Genomic DNA, 11,484 nt, shown 5'->3' with positions numbered 1-11,484 from the left:
CGTTTAACTAATCAGGAGATAAATCCCACATGTATCTTGGTTATAATTTCAGAGTTGGTGTCAGTTCACAAATCTGACTGTGCATATCATGCCCACTAGCCATTTATCCCTCCCCACTGAACCCTTAGGCCTTTGCTTCTATGTATATTTTAGTGTGACGTTAATGGGAGATTAGCCTGCGTTTGGAGTGCAGGGTTCATGCAGAGCTCTGAAAATGTAAAATGCTTTAGTGGTGCCACATGCTCTTTCACTGAGTGAAATGAAATGTCCGTTAGGTGGCAGCAGAGTATATGGAATGATGAGACAGGGCTGCAAAACTATACGCAGCTTGTGCCACTGTGAGTCCCCTCTGTGCAGACTTTACCCTCCACACTCAACAATGCATTCCTGCCCTAAACAAAGCCCATCCCAAACCATACAAGCGCCACAAGGTTCACACTGTCTCTATGAGCCCGCTAGGATGCCCATATCAGCAGTACGTCATTATTTCAGTTTGTTACAGGTGTATCCCACAAACACATGCTGTCCCAAAGTGGGGTGGGGCTCCACTTGTAGAGGGAACAATTGGCCTGTATCTTTGAAGGAGCACCAGTCACCCAGCTCAGATATATACCTATGCTGTGCAGACTGAAAGGCCTAGTACCTTCTGACCCACATGGTACGGTACAAGGTAGTTATCTGGGCCTAGAAATTCCTGTAGCCCTTCTCTCCACTGCAGAGCCAAGAGGGGCAGGTATTTCATTCAGACCCACATCTCTTTCTCTTTACAGCTGGAGTGAGACTCTCGTAGAAGGAAAAACGTTCCTTTCTCGGCCCAAAAGAGGACATTCCTCCAGGGGAGAGTTGGGATTCCCATTCGAGTCAGTGGGAACTAAGTCTATTTCTACATGACCATGGGGACTGGGTTCACCTCTTATCCCAGTACAAAGAAGGTCTCTCCAGGGGAAGGAAGAATTCAACTGATGGTGGAGTAGGATCCACCTCTCACTTACACAGTCTTATGCAGGTATCACTTCATTGATTTCAATGTAATTACTCCGGATTAACACTGGGATAAGGGAGAGGAGAATCAGGCCAATGTTGTTGTTTCCTGTTCAGTATCCATCTTAGCTACTGGGAGAGACAGCTTTATCTTCCAGACCTCTCTTTCACCCCAGTTGAATCTCACCACCTCTCACTCCCCACTAGATGCTGGACACATGAACAGAGAGAAGCAAAACACAAACCTGCTTTACATAACCAGCATTTATTATAGCCAACAGCTGGGGAGGATTTCACCAGCCAACATGCAAATTTTGCTGCTGAGCAGACACCTGCCCCTCTGGAGAACCTGACATCTCCCTTACAGAACAGAATATATGATGGTACAGGTGAAATTTCAGAAAGTTGCTAATGCATAACACTCATAAAAAGATACCTGCATGAATTTGCAAAGAGGGAAGATACATATTGGGGATAGGCAAACCAATTTGGATAAACCTGGCATTGACCCAACTTCAACCCAACCCAACCCTGAACTGACCACCCCCTTTTTTTTTTTTGAAGATTCATAAAAGTTCAATTAACTTTTTGTTTTATTTTACAGTTGCCTCTGCATTTTTTTGTTTGTTTCAGCCAGGACCAGAAACATAAGTGCCAAAATAATTATGAGGAAGAGCTTTTTGTTCGGGCATTTTCAGCCTGACCAGAAACAGGGTGTAGCAGAAGCATCAGAGATTTCCACCCCAATTTTGCAGGTCCAAGAAGCTCAGTGAAGTATATGAAATCAAGGTGCTTAGTTGAATGGACCCACCAAACCTTTAAGGGCTCATGCATTCTCACTAACATACACTTGGGCTGATCACCCCACACTGGAACCTGGTGGTGGCAAACTGCTGAACCTTCCCCAACAGGAAGCAGCAGAACCCCTCCCTTTCCAGTGCGTGCATGAGGATCACTGCTCTCCACAGCACACACATACACACACACTGTTGCATTTCTCATATTAGTCACCCCTCACCTTGTACTTTTTTGGGAGGGGAGGGAGCACAAAAGATCTTGCTGCCTCCCTTTGTCATATTTTGAGTTTCTTCAGAAGAATCTCTTCTTCCTATACTTGCTCTGGAACTTCCATGGCAAGCAGATAAGATGGATTCTCCTCACCTTCCTTTCTCTGAAGAAACTCAAAATACTATGGGAGGCCACAGGTGGGAATGCCTCTGGTAGAAGGATCACAACTAGTGTTCAGCTGTCTTGGACTGGAAAATGGATACATGGGGTAAATTTTGCCATTGTGCTCTCATCAGTGCTGAGCAGAATTGAAGTGGGCCCAATCTACCTCTCCCTTTTCCTTCCTTCCCTTCCTCACACTACCCCAGTCTTTATGGAGGACAGACTGGACCCTAGCCAGGTGAGGGAAGGGACAGTCTCTTCCTCAGAATCTCCCAAAGTAACGCTGATATGCAGCATGAAACCCCACGTGATCGGACAGGTAGTCACAGGGGGCGTAGTTTTCACACTGTTCCTTCCTCATCTCCATTGGGGACTTGTACATTTCATAGTACCTGCAGTAGACAAAGAGAAAGATGCCACTCATGACTCATCAGGCTCCTATGCCACCTGCTGAACTCAGGGAGAGTGATTACCAGCATTCCCTAGAGATGGACTCCCTTATAGTGAATACAATATTTACCTACAAAGGGTTAGAACCTAGCCCCTTTGATTAATGTCCAGGGGTGGGAGGAAGCTCTATCAGTTAGGGATTGAAGCCAGTTACCCATCTCATTCAAAGGCTCTAACAGCTAAAGATAGAACCCAGGCTCCCTGGTTATTGTTCCTGGGGAGTGGGTCAGGTCTATCAGCTGGGACTTTACCCAGGAACCTTAGTTATCCTTTCAGAAGCTTTACTAACTGGGGATTAAACCCAGGCCTTTAACTACTGTCCAAGGATGCTCAACTAGAAATGTCTTATCCCTCAGGGCCTCTGTGAGATGCAGCTTGGTGACCTCTCCCAGGAGGTATGTGAAGCATGTTCTTGTGTCAATCTGTCAGCTGAAGTTCTCTGAGTCCCTGTCTCCAGGAGTGTTGTAAAAAAAGTTCTGCTCGCTGTAGTATCTAGGCATAGTCAGAATGAAGAGCCTGTCTGATCTGACCTCATCCCTGCTGCAGAGCTGAGCTCAGTGCAGGAACTGAAGGCAAAGATGAAACCTCCTCAGTGCACCCTGTGCAGTGGGTTGCTTCGGTCCCTGATGCAGGCTAGCACAGCCTCTAACTTGCACCCCACTCTCCCTGGTCCCTAAGGGAAGTTCAAGTAGCCAGAAGTACCAGCAGCCTAGGAATGCTGGCCAAGTACCCCCCTTCCTGAAATACTCCCAGCAATGCATCTGTTATGCCCCTGTGCTGGGGGCTCTTACAGGAGGTGATGTAAAGCTGACTATGGTCACTCTATGTCTGTCAAAGACTCCTCAGGGGATATTTATGGCCCTTTAAGGAAGAACAGGCCACTTGTCTCCAGTAAGTATCTCCGGCATCCTCTTTTTTCTGCTTCTGTGTGTGAGGATGTTATCCCAGACATTAATCAAATTCCTTGCCACATCCCACTGCCTTCCTATCCCCCTCTGAAATAATCAGTACAGAGTTCAGTCCTGAGTCCAACTGGTGAAGCAGGGAAGATTTTACCTTTCATAATAGGAGTAGGATCTCTTCTGCCTCCTCACAAAGGCATTGGCCGTTTCTCTTTTTACCTTAACACCTGCCATGGGAGAATAGAAGAGTAGGTTAGAGCTTTGGGGCTGCCCTCCTATAGTCCAAATACTAGAGTGTCCTCTGGAGATGGAACATCTGCTATCCCTTATCACAGTCCCTCCCCACCTTACTTCCCAGTGCACATCTACCCACCCCAGCCTCCACAGTTCTGCCTCCCTATCTCCCACAGCTTCAGGGACCTAGCTCCCCCTCCACTCCAACCTGCTTGGTCTCAGGGGCCAAGTTCCCCCTTGGTCATGAACTCCAGGAGCATGATTCTCTTGTCACTTACCCTGATGTAAATGTGGAACAAAGCTACTGCAGTTAGTGGAGTCACAACAGTAGGAGAAGAGACTCAAGCCCCAAATCTGCAGGGACATGGTTCCCTCTTTCTCCAGTCCTGATGACCTTAGAGTCTTGCCTTCTGACCCAACCTAATATGGACTGTCGCACTGGCCACTGCACAGTGAAGCCTTGGTACCAATGTCCGCAGAGCACCCCAAGGTGACTGAAGGCAATGGAGGTTGGGTCACTGACTGTTGCCTGCTGAGACACTGGTGTCCATGCAGCCAGAATACCTTTAAGGGACTGTAAGAAGGCTGTGCTTAAGAATATTGGTGCCCATGTGTGCAGAGTGCTAGGAAAGATTTAAGAGGGGTAGTCGTGTTAGTCTGTATCAGCAAAAACAACGAGGAGTCCTTGTGGCACCTTAGAGACTAACACATTTATTTGGGCATAAACTTTCATGGGCTATAACCCACTTCATCAGATGCATGGAGTGAAAAAAAAGTAGGCAGGTATAAATATACAGCACATGAAAAGATGGGAGTTGCCTTATCAAGTGCGGGGGGGTCAGTGCTAATGAAGCTAATTCAATTAGGGTGAATGTGGCCCATTTCCAACAGTTGACAAGAAGGTGTGAGTATCAACAGAGGGAAAATTATTTTTTGTAGTGATCCAGCCACTCCCAGTCTTTATTCAGACCTAATTTGATGGTGTCAAGTTTGCAAATTAATTCCAGTTCTGCAGTTTCTCATTGAAGTCTGTTTTTGAAGGTTTTTTTGTTGAAGAATGGCCACTTTTAAGTCTGTTATTGAGTGTCCAGGGAGATTGAAGTGCTCTCCTACTGGTTTTTGAATGTTACAATTCTTGATGTCTGATTTGTGTGCATTTATTCTTTTGCGTAGAGACTATCCGGTTTGGTCAATGTACATGGCAGAGGGGCATTGCTGGGACACGATGGCATATATTACATTGAGAGTATTGCCAATGGGTAAATACACCGGTAATCTCTTCACAGAGGGATCCTGGTGCTCATGTGTGGAGAGTCTTGAGAGGGCAGAGGACCCTGCACCCCTTGCCCCAGCACACTGAGCACTGCATAGAGAGTTTTGGATACCTGTGTTTGGGGAATGCTATGAGAGGGCTGCCAAGCTCTTCCCGCATAGAGGTTGTACCATTCCCAGTTCATCTCATCTCCCTAACCCAGACTTTCAACTGCCAGCAAAATGTTCTTTCCAATGCCAGATTAGCTGGCCAGTGAGAGAACCCAGCTGTTTATCTCATGGGGAGGGAAGGTGTTATCTCTGGGGACCAACTGGCAAGCTGAGCTCAGGTCATGTCTGAAATACCACCTACAAATAAACCTTCACTGTAAGAAGCGCCAGCAATTACAACCTCCCTTGTAAAGATGTTTCTCTCTCTCTCTCTCTCTCTCTCTTGCGCCCCACAACCCCCTGTGTTTTGATTGGTTCTCTGGGAAATTCCAGCTTTAATGATCCCCAGCGGCAATTTATCCCTTGACCTATGGGACAAGAGAGGGGATAGAGGGGTCCAAGAGAGCCAGGGGATAGTTTTCCTAATGGATTTCTGTGAGCCAGGCTGCAGAGCAGAGTGAGAGACAGGGGAACATTTCAGACCCTAAACTCAGGTCCCACCCCAAACTGAACAGAATATGCACAGTCACTACATAGTCCAAACTTACCCTTTTCCTGCTAGTTGAAATTGCAGTAATACAACATAAAGCTCAGCCTAAACTTTCTCCCAACACTTGGCTGTTCTTAGGTTTTCCCTGAAGGGACCTCTCTGTCCCAAACCCTAGCTCTCTTTGTCACTCCACCTCCCTTATATCCTAGTGGAGCTAATAAGCCTCTCTTGCCCCAGCAAGTCAGCAGAACTACCAACTGAGCAGCTCGGTGCAGATTTCTAACTCCTGCTGTGATGAGCCAATAGAGGAGCCCTGACGTTCTGTGACACCCATTATGGGTATCTGTCCGTTCTGCTACTACTTCAGCTAGCTCACACCCTAATCCCCATGTAGCTCCCAGAGCAACTTGATTGTTGACCGGGCCTGCCTCATGTCCTGGTTTATCTGACAATTGAAAACCTCAGCCTGCTCATGTCACTGCTGCCTGCTTCCTACTGTTTGCAGGGTTCCACCTGTTCCACCAGGTCATGTGAAAATTGGACCTTTAGTTGTCACGGGTGCTCTGCTGAGACGAGAGGACTCATGATGACACCTGCTGTAGATCTCAGTGTTGGTCAAGGAAGGAGAAACAAATTAGAGGATTCTGTAAGCATCTCACTCATTCCCTAATCCTGATAAAGGGAAAGATGAAGGCAGATGCAGGACTTGAGACATGTGCAGAGATGGGGGAAAGTCATAGCAAGATACTCACCTTCAACACTGTGTGATTCCAAGGTGTCCTTTGAATCTGGAAAACAAAGAATAGGAGTCAGGGGATACCACACAGGAACCAAGCATGTGACTCCAGTCCTTGGCCCCCGTTGGATGACTGTATCTCCCTCCCTTATTGGGCAACACCATTTCCCTTCCTGCATCGGGAATTTTTATCTCTCTGCCCCCACTAGGGCCTTGTCTGCATTAGAAGTTTGGGGCAAAAATTTCCCACCATTGCTAATACTGGTTCAGTTCTATCAATGTCACCAGAGTCTATAGGGTATCTCTACATTAGAGCTGGAAGGTGTAAATTCCAGCTCACAAAGATATACTTGAACTAACTCTGATTGAGCCAGTGCACTAAAAAGAGAAGTGTGGCTGCAGCAGTGTGAGCAGCTGGAGGGGCTGTACATCCAAGTATGATCCTGTCCAAGACCATAGGTACATACTCAGGATGGCTAGCCACTCCTGCCAATCAGTGTTAGCACAGGTATGTCCACCGGTGCTGGAATCATATCTCCAGCTCTAGTGTAGACATACACATAGTGTCATTTCAGCTTGCTTGGAGCAAGATGACATAGTGATAAAAATACCAAGATGGGAAGCCTGTCTACATTAGGGCTACTATCAAAAGCGATGCAGTGGTGGTAGAAATAATGGGAAATTTTGCCCCAAATGCCTAGTGTAGACACAGCCTGGGTGGCACCATCTCTCCTCCTTCTCCACTGGAAAGATGTGTTCTAACCTTCGATGGTCCCTGCAATCACCCAAGGGGAATTCCCTCTGATTTTACTGGGGGCTCATGGGACCCATACTCTGCTTGCCACTCCAAACCACCCAGGCTCTTCTCTAGTTCTTCACCTATCGCTCTTTCACCTATGGCAAATCCCATCTGCTATTGTCTTAGAAGTGTATTTAAGGGGACAAAGAAGATTTAGGAAAATAAATGTGTTGATTAATTGCTAGATTGTAAACTCTTTGAGGGAAGGGTTGTGTTTTTTTGTTGTTGTTTTTTCCAAAGCACCGTGTGCATTTACATCAGCAAGACACATTTGTTGTCTGATCAGACCCTGCAGACTATTTGTGGAGAAAGGTGCTATTCAGCATGAGTCTGGTATCCGAGTTTGACCCTAAGTCACTTAGGTTCAGCTTGTGACCCTCAGGCTCATGTTAAATACACCTTACTTAAGTAGTACCATTGACTTCAATGGGTCTGATTTGCAGAGTAAGGTCTTACTCAGCTTGAGCAAGGGCATCAGAATCTGGCCTTTACCTAGCAGCTTCTGAGAGCTAAACGGCAGTTTTGCTGTGTCACATTCACCACAGTGAAGAGAAAGGGGAAACTGGTAGATGTCTCATTCACTATGTTCCAAGTGAACTCTACCCCCAAGCAGTCCCCAGTTCCTGTTCTCGGCTATGCAAACAACCTGCCACCAGAGGTAGGAGGGGGAAGCTAGCATGGCCGATTTTCTTCTGCCCCATCCCCTTCCCTCTGCCTCTAGAGAAGATGAGCAGTCTTCACATCCACCCCGTGAACCACCACCCCAATCTTTAATCAGAGCTCCCCAGGCAGCCTCTTCACTGTCATCCTGCCCCAGTACTCCCCATTCACCTGTCCCCCAGTGCTGCTGCTCATTTGAAGTTCATGTCCTCTAGAGCGCTGTCTGCCACACTGCATTGAATCCCCCAGCTCTTAGCCATAGAGAACCCAGCAGAGCAGCAACCCTCATCAGAGTCTTAGTAATAATGTGATTAATAATAGTTCCAGTGTTTTTCATCTGAGGATCTCCAGGTGATCTCAAAACACTAACTAGTTAATTCTCCCAATGACCTTGTGACTTAGGAAAGCACTATAATCCCCATATTACAGCTGGAAAAACTGAGGCACAGAGCGGTAAGTGATTTGCCTAAGGTAACACAGCAGAGAATAGACACTAGGACATTGGACCCCCAGCCTCCTGTACTAGACACTGCCAGCAAGTGAGGCAGGCAGATTAAGGATTGTAGTAAGGGAGGTAAAAAGTAGTGACCAAGTTGATACCCCCTTCACCTCCTCCTCTGAGGAGAAGGCTGCAGATGAGAGGGAATGGGGAGTCTTTAACTTAATGCTTTTTAACCTTAGAAAGATTCAGTGTGCTTTAGCAAAGGCACTGGCCAGTTCCTGTTTTATCCAAACTGTGCCACCTATGCCAGGAGACAATGGCTCCTTACGAAATGTCAGAGGGCACCATGCTGTCTGCTGTAGAATGGAGCCTTCTGGAAATCTCTAGGCTTGTGGAGCCAATCTGCATTTTGCACTCCACATGGAAACTGATAAAGGATTAGACCAAGACTACTGAACAGACTGGAATACAATAGCTGCTTTAGAGCAGATTGACCAGGAATGAAGGAGAGAAGCTCTCTGAGGGGAAAACAATCAAAGATTAAAAACTGTATTGCAAAATATTAACTAATTTCTCACCAATCTGATGCCCGTGAGAGTGTATTTAATTTACAGGGTCATCTTTAACACTGAGGAATTTAACGCTGACAAGAACTGGCGTAGTACAGGCAAGTACAGGGCAAGCTTTCTACCCTTCCTGTCTCAGCATCCCTGTCCATTCTGCCAAAGCAGAGAGAGGTTGAACACCTGCTATTTCAGATCTAGCTCTCCCACCCCTTTCCAGCTGTGCAGCTCACTCCTCTATGGCTAGTTTTTATTTAAGAGGGTTCTGGAGCTTGTCTCCCAGCTGCAGTTTATATCCTATGACCATATTTTTTAACAGTATCACTGCCATTTTTTTCATTGTGCCTTCAAAAACTCTCCCAGTCCAACATATTTCAATGGAATTAAAAGGTGTAGCTTTATTTTTCTCCTCAGATGTCTCCGGGTACTGTACAACTTTCCAGTGTTGGCAGATATAACATAGCCTTCCCCACAGTCCATGTAGTTTAGTTAATTCCCCTCAATTCTGACCTGCAGCACAGTCCATTTGTCCAAAACTGGGGACCCAGCTTTGCTAATTCACCTAAATCCTAAACTGGATTCCTGAGATTGCCAGTCATGCCCATTTGTGCAATAGTTTGTGTCCTAGTGGAGGCAAATGTCTATTAGGGATTAGGCTGGAGACCCTCAAACCCATTCTTATTTGTGACCTATATAATATAACACCTTGCCAGTGCAATAGCCCATAGTATACTGCCTAGCCCCAAAGCAGGTCTTCTCCTGAGCAAGCAGTCTTCTCAGGTTTTAAGTGTTCAATAATACACTCAGTGAACACTCCAGGTGAGATAAATGCTGTGTCCCCTTACCTCTTTCACAATAGCAGAAGGCTGCCAGGGCCAGGATCAGGAGGAGCAGCACCAGAAGTTTCCTCATCTCCTTTTTGTCTAATGCAATTCTGCAGCCTCAGAGCTTCTCTAGGAGGGTTCTGGAGCTTGCCTCCCAGCTGCACTTTATATCCTGTGACCATCTGGAGAGATCAGGACTCTGGCCAGAGTCTCTCAAACTTTGACATTCCTGTGTCCCAGCTCCAACACAAAGCTTCGCATTTGGGCCAATAGATATCCGGTCCTGGCAGCCATGTGCACATCCATCTCAGTCCAAAGGCTCATGGCACTTCCAGATGACTTTATGGAGCTCCAAATGCTACTTTTAAAGGGGAAAAAAAAATAGCTTAATTACAAACATCCCATAGTTTAGTGTTGAGTGAGAAAGCGATTCCAGCTGCATGGAGGAGAGGCAATGGGAGAGAACCATCATGTCATGATGTGGTGCAGCCGATGAAGGGGGTTTCATATGACCCATTTTTGCTAATGAAACAATCTTACACCTCTGACAATCTGAGTTTAATCAAATCCTGCCTCGGCTCAAATAAGATGATCTCAGTCTAGTCTCTGGCATGCTGAGGTGCCCACAGAGGCAGTTTTCTTTCTTCGAGAGAAGTGGAAAATGGTAAAACTGGATATGGCAAGCTTGGCACATTGGCTTGCATGGAAGGAACTCACCACATCACTCTTCACCTATTCCTCTGACCCGCTCAGGAACTCCTTCCAGACCAAATCATATGGAAGGATCCACTGTGCAATGCTGGGCAAGGGGGAGCTAAGCAGAGAAGACAGAAGGGGGAAATGAAGGTTAGTAATCTGAGCTGTTCCAATCTCAAAACTAAGCAGCACTGTGCCCTGTTGTTTCAAGATATGGTCTTGGTGACACATTAGGGGATTGCTTTCATCCAAATCAAGATTGATTTGAACTAATGCTCCAGAATGAAGCTAGGAGCACATTGCTGCAGGAGGTGGCATCATTCAGATAAGGTATAAAACCAAAGCTAAATTTCTGGAGTCAGACAGTGCAGCTAGGCCTATATATACCACTTGAATATCCCACAATGCTTTTTGAAAGAGAATTAGCCCCAGTATCCTTGCCAAATTGCAATTTGGGCAGTTACATTCTGTCTGCCTAAATTCCCCCTGTAGTGTCAAGTAGATACGACATTTGATAGTTCCTGTCCCAAGATGTTGTTTGTACACTATTAAATGCCTGCCAAAGAGACCGCTGCATGGCAAGGGGAAGAGGAAGTGATCACTCCAGAGCCCAGTTTTCAAAAATGGGCACTTCACTCTGTGTTTGGTGATTTTAGACGCCCCAAAGCATGCGTATACATAGGAAATGGGGAGGATGTGGCAGCAACAGGGGGCAGAAGGAACAGTGAGTTGAAGATTAGGAAGAAGGAACAAGGGGCAACTACATAGGTTTGGGCTGAAACCCAGTAGGATGAAAAAAAGAGGAGATGCACAGCATTGAAGGATGAAAGGGAAATGCACAAAAGATGAGGTAATATCTTTTATTAGACCAACAGAATCCAGTATCCTGGGTTATCTAATATCCTGGGACTGACATAGCTACAACAATACTGCATATGAAAGATGACCCTGTAAAACAAGGCGGTGAGGTAATTGGACCAACTTCCAGGAAAAGATATTACCTCACCCACCTTGTCTCTCTAACGTCCTGGGACTGACATGGCTACAACAACACTGCAAATGACCCTGTAAGAGTCAGAAGAGATCTGAGATGGAGTCCTGCCCCTCTAGGGAGT

At 46.3% G+C, this 11,484-nt stretch overlaps 1 protein-coding gene across 1 annotated transcript; it reads right to left on the bottom strand.

Moving 5' to 3' along the window:
• Nucleotides 1–1,227: 1,227 nt before the first annotated feature.
• On the bottom strand, nucleotides 1,228–9,829 carry LOC112105045 (osteocalcin). Its single transcript, XM_024197695.2, has 4 exons — nucleotides 9,695–9,829; nucleotides 6,402–6,437; nucleotides 3,658–3,730; nucleotides 1,228–2,543 (listed from the first exon to the last, which is right to left on the bottom strand). The coding sequence occupies exons 1-4, from the start codon at nucleotides 9,759–9,761 to the stop codon at nucleotides 2,414–2,416; spliced, it is 306 nt and encodes a 101-aa protein (XP_024053463.1). The 5' UTR covers nucleotides 9,762–9,829; the 3' UTR covers nucleotides 1,228–2,413.
• Nucleotides 9,830–11,484: the final 1,655 nt, after the last annotated feature.

Source organism: Terrapene carolina, unplaced genomic scaffold (genome assembly GCF_002925995.2).
Source record: "Terrapene carolina triunguis isolate 2854851 unplaced genomic scaffold, T_m_triunguis-2.0 Scaffold68, whole genome shotgun sequence".
NCBI lineage: Eukaryota > Metazoa > Chordata > Testudines > Emydidae > Terrapene > Terrapene triunguis.
Note: the sequence above shows the minus strand (reverse complement) of the source record. Positions and strands in the feature narration are given on the sequence as shown.